This window comes from Psittacula echo, assembly GCF_963264785.1.
Source record: "Psittacula echo genome assembly, chromosome: 9".
In the NCBI taxonomy this organism is placed as follows: domain Eukaryota; kingdom Metazoa; phylum Chordata; class Aves; order Psittaciformes; family Psittacidae; genus Psittacula; species Psittacula echo.
This window is the reverse complement of record NC_137745.1, coordinates 21,321,495-21,340,088: the sequence shown is the minus strand read 5'-3', so window position 1 is coordinate 21,340,088 and position 18,594 is coordinate 21,321,495. Positions and strand designations below refer to the sequence as shown.

The 18,594-nt window shown below is 48.3% G+C and overlaps 1 protein-coding gene across 1 annotated transcript in view; it reads right to left on the bottom strand.

Moving 5' to 3' along the window:
• The window catches only part of MGLL (monoglyceride lipase), a gene marked incomplete at its 5' end in the record, with an annotated part of 52,301 nt that extends 35,990 nt beyond the window's left edge, over positions 1-16,311 (bottom strand). The window contains 3 exon segments of the mRNA XM_080625501.1: positions 14,885-15,023; positions 16,091-16,292; positions 16,294-16,311. Coding sequence (XP_080481627.1) covers positions 14,885-15,023; positions 16,091-16,292; positions 16,294-16,311 — 359 coding nt within the window.
• Positions 16,312-18,594: the final 2,283 nt, after the last annotated feature.

The following is an 18,594-nucleotide window of genomic DNA, read 5'->3' as shown; positions in this document are numbered from 1 at the left end:
ATTCTCATCAGCAAGCTGGCAGGAAAACACAAGGAGCGACGACTGACAGCAGTTCTTCACTGTATGGAAACACTTCTGCAGACACCCCTCTGCTCTCAATGGCAGCCTGCTCCTTACTACAGCAATGGCTGGGGTAGCAGAGGATCAGAGTCTGCTTTCAACAGTCATGTGAAGTTAACCCAGACTCCCTTCAGGCTTTAGGATGCTGCAGGCCTGCAGTGCCTCTGTGCGCGACCTCGGTGTTTAAACAAGCTTTGGGTATTGGCCGGGTAGCAAATTGATCCTGGGGAGAAACCTCTTCACCTCCATCTCTTGCAATTGCCCTCATGAAATCCTTGGAAACGGGTCCATCTCCAGTAGAAAACATCACACAGAGCCCTCAAAGCTTTCTGGTGGAGACTGACCTGTGCCTGAACCCAAACTAACTCCGCTCTCTCCAACCACATGCCAGGAAACATGATGCATCCTCGGAAGCTTCAGCTGGCTGTAGCTGGTGGAACTGTAATTCCTGAACCTCTCAATACAGCACTGCTCTGGCATCTGCTCAAGGAAGCACTTCATCCTACCACAGCATGGCTTCCCCACACTCGGCCGGTGTGTCTCCACACAAAGCCAAGGTGTGAGCTGAGCATGAGTAAGCATCCATGTGCTTGCTCCCACCTAACTAGCGCAACAGCAATTGCGGCTATTAAAGGAAACCGGTTTACGGACTGCCGTTTACAGAAGCAACAGGCAGTTTTCATACATCCCGCCCTTCCCATAGCCTTCACTACCTCCTCCTCCTCCCTCCCTGCCACAGGTTTCTGCCTCCAGGTACTGCTCGGCTAGGGAAACCAGTGCTGCTACTTATCACAAGAAGACAGGGCAATATTTGTCTTCACTGTTCAAGTCAGCTTCTGTCTGTGTCTACTTATCTCCCATTAGGAGGTGATGGTATATGGAATCATAGAAAGAGAATGGTTTGTGTTGGAAGGGACCTTAAAGCTCATCCAGCTGGCCAGAAACACAGCTCAGGACTTGGGTCCTGCTGGGCACAAAGCCCGTGTTCTTGCCTTATTTCCAACAAAAATCATGTTGCAACTGAACTAAACGGGGAAGTTTGTGAGCAGGATGGTACGATTTCAGCATCTCCTTGTGTTCTCTCTGGGGATCAAGCACTTCTGTGGTACCCAGTAGATGGTCTTTGATTGCCAGAAAATAACCCAAAACACAGGGGCTAGACTGGAGAACTGAAGACAACCTTCCTATGGCTGCATATACAAAAAATGCGGTCTTTTCTACCCCATCAAAAGCATCTCTCTTCAGAACCATATTTAAGTACTTGCTTAACCTCAGGGAACTTTCCTTAACTCATGAAAGTGAGTAGGACTTACAAGGTACGAGAAGAAAGTTAGAAAAGGATTTATAAATGCTGTCCTGGGTAAGGACTGATTTAATCACACATGGAAGTGATTTCCTGAATTCAGCCCTTGCAACTGAAGATAATACCGTGTTATTCCAAGTAAGACAACTGTGCTTTTCATTTGGTGTTATGTGTGTTGTTACCAGAACCAGATCAGCTCTAACAAAGAACATCTGACTCGAGCACATTTCAATACTTGACACTAAACTCCTAAAGTAACTGGCAGGAAAGGTCCAGGTTAGTGAGGTGCCAGGAAAATGAGTGCCTCACTGGAAGGACCACATTTTGGTGTGCTGTTTGAGCTGATGCTGGCATCAGCCTGAGTCTTAGAACCACAGTGAACAATGAACCTTTACTTATCAGAAACATTTCACTGGCGGCATCTTTGGACAAGCAACTGGATAGCTGCTCACAGCCCTTTTTAATTTCTTACAAGTGTCATGCCATCTGTGTATATTTTGCTTTCCAAGTATATTATAATGGAAAATCAATCAAAATTACGCATTCATGTGTCAGCTGGGTTAGTGTCCTCACTGCTGATGATTGGTTATCTTTCACAGAGTAAGATTATGTAGTAAGCGGCTTGTGACGTTGTTGAGCTTTAGCTGTCAGTCCCATTTTCTACCTCTGGTATTTGGCTAAGGATTACATTTTTTATAAATAATAATAATAAAAATTCAGCTAATCATTTCCAAGAATTAATGGTTTCGTTCAGTACTGGTGACCATTCCTCTGGAGGGCTCTTGAGCCTCTTGCTTTGGGTGTAAGACCTGAAGATTGGAAGAGGAATGTCTCTGTATCTGCTTTTTGAGTCAGCTTTTGCACTCTTTTTCTCCTTGCTGAGATGATTTGTGACCCAAAGCCACGCTGACAAAACCTGGCCATGGGCAGGGGTTATAGACAGTTGAAGCAATTTCTCTCATGTTGTGCATGCTCCTGACCTATGCAGTGATCCAAGAATTCAGCCTGGCAATTCTGCTTAGACAGGAAGACGTATGATGGGTCAGGTGTGTCCCTTCGGCCATCCTTCAGTCTCCAGGAAACATGTTCTGTTCTTCTGAAGGTCCTTCTGACTTTGCTCCCAATTCCAAGCCATGTTTCAAGGAGGCTTTGCTTGTTGTCTTGCTCCGTTTCTTGGAGAAATGCATTCTTAGCCTCTGCTCTACTGGCCCATTGCTTTGCCATGTTGGTCCATGATCTGGGAAGCTGCCTATCTAAGAGGGCTACTGGCAGCTTAAGCAACATCCTACTGTCTAACACCATAAAGACTTAGGCCTCAGCCTTAAAATCTGTGCTTGCTTCTGTAAGCAACACTCTTGCAACGTGTCTGCAAGCCTGGTCTCATCACATACCTCAAAATCACACTCCCCCAGCAGCACAGAGTTAGGAGAACACTTGAGAACCGCCATGACTTCAGGAGGAGTAGCAAGGGGAAGTTATTCAGCAACACCAGAAAGGGAAGGCACCATAAATCAACGGGGCAGGGATGGAGCTGGTAATACTGGTATATTTCAAACCAAAAAGTTCAACAGGATCTAGCTAGAACCAGCACAAACCACAGTGGAGAAACAGCTTACACTGATTTATTGTGGCTCTTCGGAAAGCAAGCCCTCGCTGAGAATAACTCCTGAGTGGTCTAATACAGGGAAAAGGGATGAGGGAAACTTCAGGTGGGGGTGGGAGGGAAGGAATTATTGGAACCTTGCAACCGCATAGCTCTGGACAAATCTCTGCAGGGCTAACATTTGAGAGCAGCTGTATTTTGTTTCAAGGAAGCTTTGAAGTAGTATTTCGGGGACACAAGGCTGAGAGCAGAGGTGAAATGCATGGTGTGTAGCTTAAAATTCATGGGCCGGATCTTCCCACCTCTTTCTTGGTTAAAATTGAAGAGAGGGGATTCTAGGGTTACACAGACTGCCTTGGGGAGACGCTCCTCCACTTTGATATAAGAGATGGGATTTTCCTTGGCAGAACCGACTGCCAGAGCTGCTGCTCTACAAGGCAGACGAGCACTCCAGAGACCCGGGCAGCTCAGGGTTTGCTGCTGTGATTTCCTCTTGCTGCTGCCCTTTCACAGAGCACAGGCAGCCTTGAAAGAAGAATTGTGGCTCCTGTTTCCAAAGAGGCAAGGTGCAGGCATTGCTGCACACACAGGACTGAGGAAGGGATGCCTTGGGGGGAGCCTGGCAGAACTGGCTGGAAGTAAGGCTGGAAATGGACATCCCAGTTCTGTTCTCTGCTCTGCTTCAGCCCTTCCTCGGTACAAGTGCTATAAAAGACATAAAACAGAGGTCACATCTCCCAGGGGGAGCTACAAGGATGAAAGCACAAAGCATTCTTTCCAAGAGGACTGTGCAAAGCGTTACTGAAGTAGAAAACATCAGCTGCAAAATTCAAGTCTATCGAAAATCACAGCCAACATTTTTAGGTTGGCTTTAAGCTGTGGAGGAAGGATGCTCAAAAAGGCAATTGAGGGTGTTGGTTGATGAGAAGCTCAACATGACCCAGCAGTGTGTGCCTGCAGCCCAGAAACCAGCCGTGCAACCAAAGTACTGTAATCAGGCATTATTGCCTTACGCGGGCAAACCTTCACTAGCTGGGGAAAGAGCTGTGAATAAGTAAGGAGCAAGAATGGGGATGACACCTTACCTGGTCTCGGAACTCGGGATAGTGTGAGGTTATTACTTTGTAATAAAGCACCGACTGTGCAATTCCCAATTGTATGGCAATGGTTTAAAGCTAAACATAAAACTTCAGTTCCCTGGAATACTTGCACCTGGTAGCACTGTTTGGAACCAGGCAATTCCACCCATAACATGGAGCTCTTGATTACCTCCTGCACTGACTCAATTACCCCTCCTCGCTTTTACCAGCCTGAGCCAATTTTGTCTGTGCTGGCAGAGATCTTAATTGCCCATCCTTATCAAACTGAGGAACTCAGGAGAAGTTCAGATGTCACAGATAACAGCAGCTGATGTTTTTCTCCGTGATTTTCCAAAAGCCAGGGTGGAATTACCCCAGCAACTCAGAGGCAGAACGGCAAGGATTGATTTCTTAATCATAAAGCACTTTATGTATATTTTAGCAAGCTTTGAAATTAAGCACATTAGTTTCTAATGAATAATGCTATCTTGGCACATCCCAGAGCTGCTCTTCAGCCCTGCCCAGCTATGAGAGGAGTCTTTGCAGGGAGAGGCTTTACTGGCTCTGTCAAAATCAATCTCAGCAGCTCCTCCTCTGGGAAATCAGGAATGTCACTGGCAAAGCGTTTGCCAAGGCTTGGAGCATGTTCCAATTAATTTAATATTCCATGTTTGCTGAGGACCTGAGGTAGGAGAGAAAGTTGAATGTAAGCAGTTAAACGTGAGACACGGGGATCCTGCTAAGGCGGTGATGGCTGCCACATGTGCTTTAAAGGCTGAAACGTTTATTCATGTTTTGCAGCAAAGCAGCTTTGAACCGAGGCTGATGCGCAATGGTTTACCTACAGATGGCTCAGAAGTTAACAAATACATCGAGACTTCAGCATACACCTGCCCAAGGCAGGTTTCTGTTATCTCTTGGCCACACTGAGCTCTCTAAAGACTCCAGCTACAGCAGGCTTGCTTCCTAAAACGTTCCTTCATTTCCAACACCGAAGCAGCTTCACCTATGTCAGCGGGGGCTGCCATGCTAATGTGAATAAGAAACTCACTGCCTTGAGTTTTAAACACTGTCTTGCTGGTTTGCTCTCAAAAAGGATTAGAGGTAATAGCTTTATACTCCAAAAGGTGAACGAGGACCTGAGCAACTTGGGTTGCAACTATTAAAATAAGTATGAGTGGTAGCAATAAGATTAAAGAGTACTTAGTTTGATAAATCCTTGGCTGCAATCACTGTAGGTAGAGGCGAAGAAAGCTAAAGGCATGTGGGATGCCTTTTCTGCAGAAAAGCTTAAAATAGAAGAGGAAATCAATACTCATTTACAGTATCTGGCAGTCACTGAACCAAAACATACATGTACACCTACAGCAGAGCAGAAATAACAACATTTATTTAAACCACAAGCTGTTATTCTGCTGCAGGAACACTGGGTTTTACGTGGAGCACTTCACCAGGAGCTGAGGAGAGCCACATATTTCTGACCCCATTGGAAGAGCCTCAGCAATACCAAGAGCAAATACATTCAATACCACCGTTATTAACCCTTCTGCTGCCAGGCTGGCTCCGGCTCCTCCAATTGCAGAGTCAGAGGTGATGCCTGAGCCAGCAGCAGGGAAGTGGTTCTGTCTTTCCTCCCAGGTTTCTCTTCTGCCAACTTACAAGACACCATTTGTTGGATCAAAGCGAGGGGTGCATCTGTCGCAGCCTGCGATGGGAACGGGACAATGTTCAGCAAAGCAACACAAGGGCCGCTCACAGCATCAGGGACACAGAGCTCCCAGATGGGGACTGAACCATTACATGTGCCTGGGAGCTGGTGAGTGCATGGGGCAGCAAAGGTTTGATTGCTGCCTGCAGAGCATCAGGGTGGTTTGCACAAGGGCATGCTGGAAAGTGCCCTGGGCTTAGCAAAAGCTAAACAAGCCTTGATGCTACATTCAGCTGTGCTGAGGGATCCAACCATCGCTCCTAAAGCAACAGAACATGCACAGCGGGAAGCAAACCTTTGACGGTCAGAACCTTTAAACGACACTTCAAAAGAGAGATGTGCACCTATGTGTGAGCATGAGACCGTGTTTCATAGAATCACAGATTGGTCTGGGGTGGAAGGGACCTTAAAGCTCCTCCAGTTCCAATCCCTACCACTGGCAGGGACACCTTCCACTAGAGCAGGTTGCTCCAAGCCCCATCCAATCTGTCCTTGAATGCTGCCGGGGATGGGGCACTGAGGTTTAGAGGAAGGTTTAGAGGAAGGAGCAGTGTTTAACACATCACCATTCACTGAAAGCGAAATGAAAGATGAACAAAGAGCTGCTTATGTTTTTTTCCCATTCCCCAGCTCGGAGAAACGTGACCAGTAAACGAACAGCATAAATAATCACAACAGCTGGCTTTTGTACAACACCCCTCATTCACAAACCCAGAATGCTTTACCAAGGGTGCAAGTAGGCTTGTTGTAGAGTCACAGAGCACAGCGATGAGTGGGAGCCCAAGAGGTCCTTTGATCCACTACCCTGTTGCAAGCAAGGATCAGCCCTTCCTCCCACTGCCACATGAAGAGGTAAAACGCCTGGCCCATGGCCACACAGCACGCCAGAGGCAAGGATGGACACACAGTATGAGGCAAAACCTGATCCTACAGCAGTCAGCGGGGATTTAACAACAGTCAAAACACTACCATGGGTTCTGAGCTCCAGCCCTGTGCTGCACGCATGGGGCCACAGTGAACCTGGAAAGAAACAGTCCGCTTTTATAAAGCTTTGTGTCCTCATGACCCTGTGGGCAGCCGATAACATCAGAGAGATGCTCTGTGCCTCTTCAGGACAGCTGCGTCGAGATGCTCGGTGATTCCCAGCTAAACTCATTTGTGGAGGGGCAGAGGATGACTGAATGCTGATCGCTCCAATATCCTTTTAATAAAAGGAGATTATGAATGCTGCTCAGCATACAGGTTTTAATACTCCAAATACTGCAGATGAGCTCTGCCACAAAATTGAGAAACATGAAGGAAAAGCTCAACCATTCAGTCAGCTGGAGGTTATCTCTTCAGCAATTTAATTACTTGCTGCTTCCCCATCACTCCTCATGCGTTGGGCCCAGCGAACTGTGCCACTGCGGAGTCCTGGCAGTTGACAGTTGGATTTGAAACCTCCCTGAGACGGGTTTGAGAAATAAAGGTAAAAAGATGGTGCTGGAGCATCATAAAAAGAAGCTCCCATTGCCAGCTGGAGAACCAGCGAGCCTGCTGCCACCGACGGCTCTAAGGAAAGCGCCAAGATTGAAGCTTTGTTCCCTTGCTCCACAAGCTTCAAGCTTGACCAAGGCAGAAAGAAAGCATACGGAACAAGCCCTTTTTACCACCGGTCAGACACATGGCTGGCAAACAGCACTGCTCCTCCTTGCCTACCAAATCTATAGCAGTTTGTGAGTTTTCTCCTTACCCATCCATAGACAACACTGGAGCAAACGCTTACTGCGCTGTTACCGCTGAATGTTTGGCTTTAGCCCAGTTGTCAATATTCTGTTTCCTTTTTTCCCCCTGTGTTTTCTTTCCTTGAACAGATTGCTGCTGAGCCCATTCAATCCTTGCTGCTGAGCCCATTCACTTGTAGCTGAACAGCAGAGAACAGCTACACTTTAGGTTTTAGTTTCAAGCATCAAGCGCTCTTCAGCCACCAAAACCTCAGGGAATAACTCACTTCTTCTGGCAGCTTTCATCTAGGGACTCCAGACCCAGTTTATGCCACTTGTCTGGATGGGTACACCCAATTTTAGGTGATGAAACAAGCATGGAGAAGTTAAGGGACTGATTCTATAAATCACCGCTGAGTCACTGCCCAATGACTGTCCTGGCCATGTGTTTTGCCTGTTCTCTGCTCCTCACTGACTTCTTTATTCTGTTTCCTGACATTAACTTTCTAGGTCTAGCAAGATGCCTTTGCCATCCCTTCTTATGGGAGCATTCAGGGGCTCCTCTCATTGAAACAGAATGAAGATAGCTCCTGGCTGGAGAGCAAGTGCTTGTTATGCAGAAGGAGAGTCTCCTTCATTCCAGTGGAAGGACTCCTGAAGTCTGGTGTTACTCAAGGTCCTGGGGCATTGAAAACAGCTACATGGCTGCTACTGCAAAAGTAATGAATCCCTTTGGACACAAACATACTGCATCCATCTAGGAGAAACAAACACACCCCCAAGTGATGACCCATCCTCTCCTGCCCAGTGAGGCTGCTCAGCATTAAATGCCTTCCTGACACCACCACCCACTGACCTGGTTGCTTTAGAAGATGTTTATGGCCAGGACTAGCCCAAGTTTTGTATTTGGGATTAGTATTTTTCTTCCAGTTAACATAGGCAAAATGTTATTGGCCTGCAAGAAAAAAAACCCTAGGAGAGATACAGTTTTAATGATGTCTAAAACCTTTTCTTGGTGCTGCTAATTTCCTTCCTATAGGATAATAAAACTGTTACAGCGTCAGAATGTCTGTACTGGAAAAGTAGAGGGCAAGGATGTTTGGGTGCAGTTAAGGATAAAACTGGGATGTGATGAGGTAAAGGACCTGCCTAAATGTACCTTAAGGACTCTCCTGGGCAGGATGCAATACTATCTCCTTGGATACTTAGGAGAATCAGCCATTTGCTATCAGGGTTGTGTCACATCTCTTGGATAAGGGACAATAGGAGGTTCAAAATGCCGATGGCTTCCATTCAAGTGGAAGCACATTAGGACAATGGCACGCCTGAACCTAGGGAAGGCAGCTCAGCCAAATGTGTCTGCAGGGACAGCTCTTAGAACAGTGCAATTTCCCTAGAAGAACAAAGAGATCAGATGCTTGCCCTGGCTCTGAAGAGCACAAAGCCACAGCAGCTTGAAGGGAACTTGCAAGGAAACACAGGCCAACAGGCATCTAGAAAATTGCCCTCTTCTCGCCAGGACAACTCTACCAGCCAACCCTTGTAGATGCATTCATGGTGATCTAAAGGAACGTTCAGGAGTGCTGAAGGATTGAGGCAAGGAGCTGTGTGCAGCTGGCTCCATTATTTTGACTAGACCTGCACAGTTCTTGTGCTGCTGAAGTGACGCGCTCCTGCAGCTGGAACCTGATAAGGTTCATCAGTTTGTCTGCTCTTGTGTCACCGTCAGCAGATAACTGCTTCAGAGTGCTCCCAGTCTGAGGAGCTGGAGAAAACTTAAGTGCCAGGGTCTGAGAGGAGAGCAGGGCTCAAGATAAAGAGACCTGGAGGGACAGGCAGGGCTCTAACTGCTGAGCATCCAGCCTGGGGATCCATCAGGTCACGGTGCAAAGGCAGCACTGATCTCACACGTGTAAACCCATCAAAAGCAAATGAACTATTTCCATGAGAGAAGCAAGGTTTGCTTCACCTTCAGTCTCTGGCAGGAACAGGACCCAAAGTGGAGTTTTCCAACACAGTCTCAAGACCATTTTTCTTTTTTCCTCCTGTTTGTACCTTTGCTATTGACCGTGTTGGACAGCACTGCTTCCAGGAGCTCCTCAGGTGGCACACTGAGAACCAGCACTGATTTTACCTCCTGCTGCCTCAGCTCCAGGATGAAATTTTACTGCTTTTGAGATTCACAACTCCTAAAGCCACCTTGTCCCCACACACCAATGCCACCAAGTTGTGCACTGTGCTCAGGAGCTGGTCCTAACAAGGCAATGACAGTTTTATTACGAGTGCCCTTTGTTATCTGCCTTTTTCCTTGGGTTCTGTGGAATAAAAGGCAGATTTGCTTCTGCTGCACATTCCTGTGGGGACTGAATAAAAATAATCCTCCTAAAAAAGCCTGTTGGCAGTACCTACAGCAAGAACCAAAGCTGCTCTCCTGCCTGTCAGCGCTCCTCTTGTGTGAGGCTGGTTTGCTAATTTGCCCATCCTCTGGAAACACATAAGAAATCACAAAAGGATGCCCCATTCACAGTGAACAAGGCAGTCACATGGAGCAAAGAGAACAAGGCGTTACAGGAACGCATACACGCTGACGAATAGAAGAGGGGTTTTAGAAACTGAGGGGCAATAGCAACACAAGCAAAGCCTGGGGTGTCAGACCGACAATGACCATTGTTTGTTCTCCTCTCCACTGGGTATGATGTGACCAGACACACACAGAGGAGCTGGGTTCATCCCACCGCAAACGGTGCTGACACAAGTCACTTCCCACCACACAGATCTCTGCTCCTGGGCGTTAGGTTGGAGCTGACCTCATTAGCACAAGCCGAAGTGTTCTTCAAGAGAGACACTGGGTTAGAAACTCCTTTAAGTACTCCTAGAGACGAACACCACACGCTGTAATTAAAGACGTTATAATTAGTGGCTTGATTCCCTTTGCTTTGACTTCACTTTGGTTCATTTCTTTATTTACTTATGCATTTTGGAAGGGGCTGGAAGGCAAATTCAACTTTGTCATCTGCTCCCGCTGGGAGCTGTGCTGTTCTCCTAGAACTGCCATGGAAATGCTGGCAATGAGGTTCCAGAATCAGCAAGCAATATCCATGATTGAAGGGCCAGGTCAAACATAAAGGCAGTTTGCATTTCTGCACCACAGGCAGTTCTGCAAAGTCCTTGGGGGAGAAAGAAATATGTTTTCTCCTTCTTGGCTTGCCCTTCTGTTGCTAACAAGGCACAATGAATGACAGGAGTAAAACAAAGGTAAAAAGTAAATAGAACAGCTTTTTGCTTGGTGAATGTTGTATTTTTAATCCCACTTGTCAGGTGGAGAACAGAAAGAACCCCTCCAAAGCCACTGTTTGACCACACAGTTGTAACTCTGGTCACTTACACCATGATGTCTGAAGTTGAGCCAACCCATTGTTGTGCACATTAATGATTAACCAGGAACACATGTGTGACCCACACGTGTCTTGGCAGCTTCCTCAGGCACACCACTCCAGCTGAAATCATCTAACTACACCTAGAGACCACTGCATGGAAACACACAAGCGTCATGCTACCTAGCCGGGTAATGATTTCTGTGTGATAGACAAGGAAGCTCAGATACAAGGATGTCTGGAACCCACATCTTCAAAAGCATCCTCTAACTACAAGTGTCTCAAGCTTCAAGTGTCCAACCTAGAGTGGCTGACCTACAGAGAGAGTTGAGCATCACTGTATCTGAAGTCAGTGGTGGCTGCAGGCTATCAGCACCTTCAGAATAAATGAGTCTGGGTCACTAAATCTCACCGGGTTTATCTGAGATCAAGCAGAGAGGCTGAAAGTGCCCCAGAACAAACAGTTTGTGCTTATCTAGGTAGCGCCAGGAACAGCTGAAGCATCCAGGAAGGCTATGGGGCTATGGAACAGAGAGGAAAAGAAGGTCATCTCTGAACTTCTCCAGGCCCTTGAGGGGCCTCAAAGGAAATGTCTTGACTTCTCCTCCCAACTTCCCTTCCCCTTCCTCATCCCACCTCTGTTCTTGGCAGCTTTATCTGAGAGCTGGAAATAGAGCAATGGTTTCTTAATTCCTCACCTCCCATTACCTCCTATTTTGGGTCAGACCACTCAGGGTGGTGGCAGAGGTTTTAACCTCGCATGGAGCTGTTATTCTCGTTTACACAAAGACTGCTTTCCCATTAAGTAGGTTTTCCTTGGCTACTGGGACATTGGCTAAAGGCACGAGATCAGTCTGGTTTGGTACCAAAGATTTCCTTCCTCCTAACAACATTACAGGGTCCTGAAAATGCCCAGATCTTCAGCTCGGCACTCACCAGTGCGCAATCAGTGCCCGTTACCTGTTTTGGTGCTCCACAAACCCTGCTGTTGGCACAACACACAAACCAGAACTCCCGGCTCCTCCTTCCCTGCTGCATTCAACAGGACCACCGAATTACATCTCAAGATGAAACTGGCTCAACAAGGCGGGCAGCTTGCAGGGCTGCTGGCCAGGGGACTCTCACCTGCCTCACTGTCAGCAGGCAGCAATAGAAGATACCCAGTCCCCAGCTCTGCTGTTGGGAGTCAGTTCCCACTGAAAAAGCAAGTGGAAAATACTGACGTCCTCCTTCCTTAGTCCCATTACTACCTACTCTATCTACCCCATCATGACATCTGAGTGCCTTTGTGTGTCAGCTTCCTGTGAAGTAATCACCTAAATCCCTCTTGGAAACAAAGCAGACCCTGCTGAGGAACTCACAATAGGTGCCTTTCACTCGCAGGACAACCTTGGCCTCAGTGGCACTTACAACAAAGCTTCCATATGTGCACCAGCATGGGCTGATCAGTCAGATCAACCCCACACGGCATCAGAGCCTGGATATTTGTGAGCACGGAGCAAAAGAGCCTCACAAAATTCCCCATCTTCCTGACCAATTGTTCAGAAAAGATAAAACTGGAAATGCTCCAGCACATACAGCACATACCCATCCCCGTGGGTCTGGTGCCACAGCCTTCACCCATCCCTGTGGGTCTGGTGCCACAGCCTTCAGCCATCCCTGTGGGTCTGGTGCCGCAGCCTTCACCTACCCTTGTGGGTCTGTTTGGGGTGATAAAAGAGAAGCCCCATCTCTGAGGGATGATGTCTGTTGGTCAGCCCCATTCTCAGAGCCTCCCCAGCCATTGTTTCCCCTTCAGGGCTCCTTCTTCATTTTTCCTGTGGCAGATATCCTGTTTTTTCCCCTCCCTGGGGCAGGGATCGAGGATGATAAGTTCTATTCTAACAGGAGACAAGTCAGTGATAACCTTTGGGCACCTGCAGTGAAGAAGTATTTCTGTGCTCTGACTGGGATTAGATACAGAATGGATCAATGAATGATCCCACTGTTTGACTGTTATAGCATCATTCATTAGCACTAAGATTTGAAGCTGAATCAACAATTGAGTTAGGAGATTGAAAGAATTGCCTTCAGTATTTGAAATAAATGGTAACAGGCCTGTGAAAGTCCCCTGAGGTGTCTCTCTTTCTCTCCCTATACATATATAGATCACTCTTGCTGCACATTTCAGACGAGGTGAAAGTTGCTGAGCTCCTACATCCGAACCAGGAAAAACAAGAGGGAAGAAAGAGAAAAATGTGTTTCAGGTTTGCCTATCAAAGCATTTCAAGAGCATTCCTGACTGCAGGATCCAGGCACTAACTTGTTATTCAGGCACTTAGCATCTCTCTCATACATAACAATGTAAAAAGAGCTAATAATAAACAGTCTGCTCCTCCTCTACACAAACATGCAAACACACACACACAGGCACTTAGGAACCACTTGTAAATGAGCAGCACGGAGCCCATGCACTGCTGCTGTCACAAACCCAGGGTGAGCTCACTCCCAGTTAACTGCTTGGTGCACAAAGCCCCTGGATTTACCCACAGGACTTAGGCATCGAGTTTTAACTCTCAGCTCTTTCCCATCCTTTCCTTTCTGGATCAAAGACTCCTCCGCTCACTACTGATTTGTTAAGAAATTAAATGTGGAAGAAGAAAGCAATTCCACAACTGGGCAAAGAACCGTTGTGGGCAGCTAGTGATTAATTAGCATTAGAATACCAGGCAGCCTGGTTTCCCTGCAGAACCTTGGGTTGATAGCTCTTTTTTTAGTTCTCTAGAGGAAATATTCCGGTTGGCACAAGATCATGTAAAGCATCAGTGCCAAAACCTTTCCTCCTTCTTTCTGAAAGGCAGGGAGTAGAAGCAGCTATAAAATGTCCTGCGAACCAGCTGATTCCAAACCAAGACCCATGTCCTACAGCCCAATCAGTGCAATGGAGCTGCACCGTCCTCCCCATGGGGACAGGTATTTCGGTGCTTGCCCACCTCCCAGCTCTATGTTAGTCCCATTGCCTCTTAGTTTGGCAGGCATAAACCCCAAGGCCAGCTCACTTGGACCCATATCCCTCTCTTGGCACGGTTGCAGGGTGATTTAGTCACAGGATAATGTTTAACCTGTTGGGTGGTCGAGGAGAAAATTTACCTCCCTACTACAGCTTGAACAACTTTTTCCTGTGACTGTTTCCCAGCTCTATAAAATCCACACAGCTCTTCCTGTTGGCTTGCAGAAAAAGAGAGCAATAAAACAATATCCCTATTTTTATGAAGCAGCTCCGTACATAACTAGTGGTAGAGTAAATAAGTGCCAAGCCAGCAGGTACTGGGAGAAAGAAGATCACAACGATGGGAGGAACAGAGGTGGCTGGTTGCAGCAGAGCATAATGAGCACACAATCAGCATAGAGAAATTTCTCTAATGGTGGTGTCATTTAAATAACCCCTTTACTGTAATAGCTTTCTATCTGGTTCCTTCTCCGTGATTATTACTGAGGTCAGTTTTGAAATCAGAGTTGCCCGTGTAAGAGCTCCCTGAGTCATTTACTAACTATAAATAATTAAACCCCAAACCAAATAGCAGCCAAAATCAATGCTGTCAACCCGTATTCTGCCTGTTGCCCTGACATTTCAGCTACTACGGTTGAAACTGAAGTGGTGATGTGCAACGTGTTGACACTGAGAAAGTCAGAAAGAGGAGACATCCACCCCTGAGCCTGCATCCCATCCCTCCCGGATTGCCTGTGCCATTAGTTTGAAGGCAGTTTATTGCTGAAAGGCATCAGCCACCTGCATGGGGCACTCGGCAGCACACTGAGCTGCCAGCCAAGGCAGCTGGGCATGAAGTGACAGCAGCTCCACGGCTGACATCTGTAAGGCTGACTTGAGCGAGCAGAGGTTTGGAGAAGACAACCTTTACACTAGGGGCTCTCACAGATGAGAGGAATCTCTTGGTGGCTCTGTAAAGCTCCGTGCACACAGCCCTGCAACACCAGTCGAGCCATACATAATAACTACACCGACAGAGTCTTATTTACTGATGGTAAAGGAGGACATTTGCTTGGAAGTGCTCACCTGGGAGTTGCTGCTGGCTTCCAATACCTGCAGAAGAGATGCTGCCCGTCAGCATTGACGATGTGGGGCAGGTCCTTGTACGGGATGTTTTGAGGACTCCGCTTTGGCGAACTTTCCTCTGGCATTCTGGCAGAGTGACCTGCACGGTGTTGGAAGAGACAAGACATACTTTAAACCAGGTGAAGGCAAGGAAGAGCCGATGGGCTTGGCAGCCACAGACATTGAAAGTCAGCCAGCAAGGCAAGCACGGCTGATGGGAGTCTCCCTCCAAAACCCCAGCCAAAAAGCCCCCCAAAATCGTACTGCTTTAAAACAGCAATGTAGCATTTTGTGTCCAGAAAAGGCTCACATTTTGGGAGGAGGGCGTTGGAGGGGGGGGGAAGAAGGGAAGATCAATCCACCATCGCTACTTCATTAGAGCCTTCTCTCCCCCACTTCTCCCATCGGTGTTTATTTTGCATCATTTTGTGCAACGGCTCCTAGAAAGAATACTGGAGCTGCAATCAAGTGCCGATTGTGCAGCAGCAGCCACAGAGCTGACAAGACAGCTGCATGAAAGATTTATCTCTGCCTCAACATCTCCAAAGCCCAGCGGCGGGTACGCAGCAGAGGCATCTCCCACCGTGTCATCATTAAGATCTCCTCTGACATCTCCGACAGGAAGGTGGCGGCGGTGGGGAACGCGGCGTTTCCAGGACGATTGGCGACAAACCTGCTTTCATCCTGTGCGAGGGTTTGCATTCTAGTGAGGAGCCGGCATCGCAAGTCAGGCACAAGCACAGCACAAGCCTTTTCGCATCTCGCTTACGGAGACGCGCTCGCACTCCGCCAGCCGCGCAGCGCCCGCGGGTCGGTCCCGGGTGGGTGCCTTGGGGTCGGTGTCTCCCGGGCGGCTCCGGGGCTGCCCGCAGCTCCTCTCCCCGCTCTTTGGGGTTATTCACCCCTTCGTGTTCATCACTTTTCTTTCCCTCTCTTTTTTTCCCTCCCTTCTCCACCAAATCGCTTGCGGGGGCTGGAGGAGCGGTGGTGGGAGGGGAGGTTGGGAAGGGTGGGGGAGAGGGAGGGCTGAGTGGGGAAGCTGCAGTCCACTAACCAGAAGCTGCTGCCCGCCCATCAAAGGCACCTTGAGCACACGCAGCGGAGCCGCTCACAAAGTTCCTGCCGCTGCAGGTTGTTTGCAACTTTTACTTCCTTCCTGCCACTTACAGTTCGGAGGCCGCGGCGACGGGGGGAGGCCGGGCAGGGAGGGGGAGACCTGTTTTCTCAACGCGATCCCTGCTGCGAAGCCATCTCGTGTGTGAGCGACTGCCCCGGCACCGCGCTGCCGGCGGGGAGGGAGGGAGGGGACGAGGAGGAGGAGGAGGAGGAAGAGGAGGAGGGATCCAGGCACCGACGCGATCGCAGGTCGCAAAGCCCCGCACACGCATCCTCCCGCCGCGGCGAGGCGGGTGTCCCCCCGCGGGGATGGGACTGGAGCGGGGCGGCTGCACCGCCGGGTGCGCACCGGCTGCTCCCGGAGAGATGAAGGAAGGATGGAGGATGGATGATGGGCGGGCGGTGCCGCCGCTGTCCTCCGGCCCCGCGGAGCCCCCCCGAGCCGTCGCCATCCCCATGGTGCGGCGGTGCGGGGATGCCCGGCTCCGGGGGGGTCCTCATCGGCCTCTGTCCTCATCCTGCCGGGGGAGCGGGGCTGCGGCCGTCACGAGTGACCCCCGGAGCGGGGACGGCTTCTGTGGGCTGAATACAGAGAGGGGACGCGGAACCCTCCGGACTTCTCCATCCCGGAGCCCTCTTAGTGGCTTCAAACCCCGCTGCCTGCATTTAGACACCCAGGGAAAGATTGAGCCAGGCAGATCGTTCAGAGGAGCCCCCAAGCCCCTTGCTCTGCACCCTCCTTCATGGGAAAGGCAATTTATAAGCACAGTGTATAATTTATACACCCTTAATCTAATAGTGCACCTCATCACCATAGATATATGCACCACATAGGCTGCCACTGTGTAATTTGAGGTCTGTTTGGTGGTACATGATACTTGCTCATAAAAATCGTCACAGCAAGGTTCCTCAGAGCTAAAATAGCTCCAAGCCCTAAGGCATCCCAACACTGGGTTATGTCACTTCATACCAGTAAGAGCTTAGCATTTATTGAGCACTTCTAAGCTGTTTATTTTAAAGGCACAGATTCAGACCTTTTACATTTCACCAGGATAATATTATAAACGTCAGTTTCTACATACCAGCATCTACTTAGAGCCTTTTTACGCCTTCTTAGGAAGAGGCAGCTATTAACAGTATCGTTTTAAAGCTAGGCAATTGCTCACTGAGTCCAACCCTGGAACAAAGGCTGAGGAAAAGCAAGAAGTATACTAATAGTGATACCAATAAATGCAAAACCTCGGAGATAATCCATATAAAAAGGAAATCAAATCCAGGTTTTTCCCTCTTTCAGTGCAATTTATATGAAATGCCCTGCGGACGGGGTTAGTTATAAAGAGCAAAAGCAAAATTACATGTTCTGCAACCACTACTATTAGAAAAAAGACCCCAAACCCAACATTTCTGGTTGTTTATAATGAGTGAGATTGGGGTCAGATGGGGTCTTCACCAGAGCCCTGGGAGCTGTACGTGGAGGTGTGCAATTTGCTGCCAGGCCAGCTACTGTCTACACGCAGTGGGTGGAATTAAAGAGCTATCAGTAGCCAATTCCAGGGTTGGAAGAAGCAAGGGCACATGTATTTATTAAAGGATAAAGATCAGATAATAACAGGATTAAGAGGAAAATGAAGAATGAAAGAAGCCTCTTCCCCTGCTCACAGTTTATCTGCCAGAAACACTTCACTGGTTCCCTACAGCCATCCATGAATCCGTGAAACCTGATGCCAGGAGCAGGCTCCTCTCCCGCTGCGGTGCTGGGAATATCAGAGTTCCCAGGGCCACAGGGAAGTGGGGGGAGTGCAGGAAAAATCTCTTCCTAACGTTTGGGATAAAAATAGCATCTCAAAGCAAATGACCTTTGCTGGGACATGAGGGCGAGATCCTGTCTTGGAGAGCCTGCCCTGGTCAGCCCAGATATACAACTCCCTTGATACCCTGCTAACCTCTACGTAGTTAATATTGGAGGCAGCAGCAATATGGTCCAGCCTGTGGCCCAGATTCCCACTACTGCACAGGAGTGAGGGCTCAAGCAACCCTTCCTTCCCGTCTCTCCAGCTTCCCTAAGACCCCAGGAATGTGAGGACATTCCTTCTCAGAGGCAGCACGCCCTCCCTCGTGATACCATCATAAAAACGAATGAGAAGTAGCTGCTGAGTGGCTACCTTATTATTGGATAGAGTTTGAGGCATGAATGAAAAGCCACCTGAGAAAAGTGGATTGGGGCTGAAGAATTCACCTAGCTGATATGCAAAGAATACACCAGGCTTTAGCAGAACTATTATTGCCAACTAGCTCCCCAGGAGAAATCAAAGGGGTGTCTCAGCATGCAGTATTTATGAGACTGTAACATCTTCTCTTGTGTTGGTGGAGTGGAATAGGGTTTGGACATACACTTTAAGCTAAATCAACTTCTTAATAAAAACCAGAATTACACTTGGTGAATCTTTACACTGACTCTGTAATTGCTTAAGCCTGCTAGGGAAAAGGGTTTTGCTTTATTAAAGGCTGAGCCCTGCTTAGTTTGAGCGTCTCCATTGGCACCCAATGTATCCACA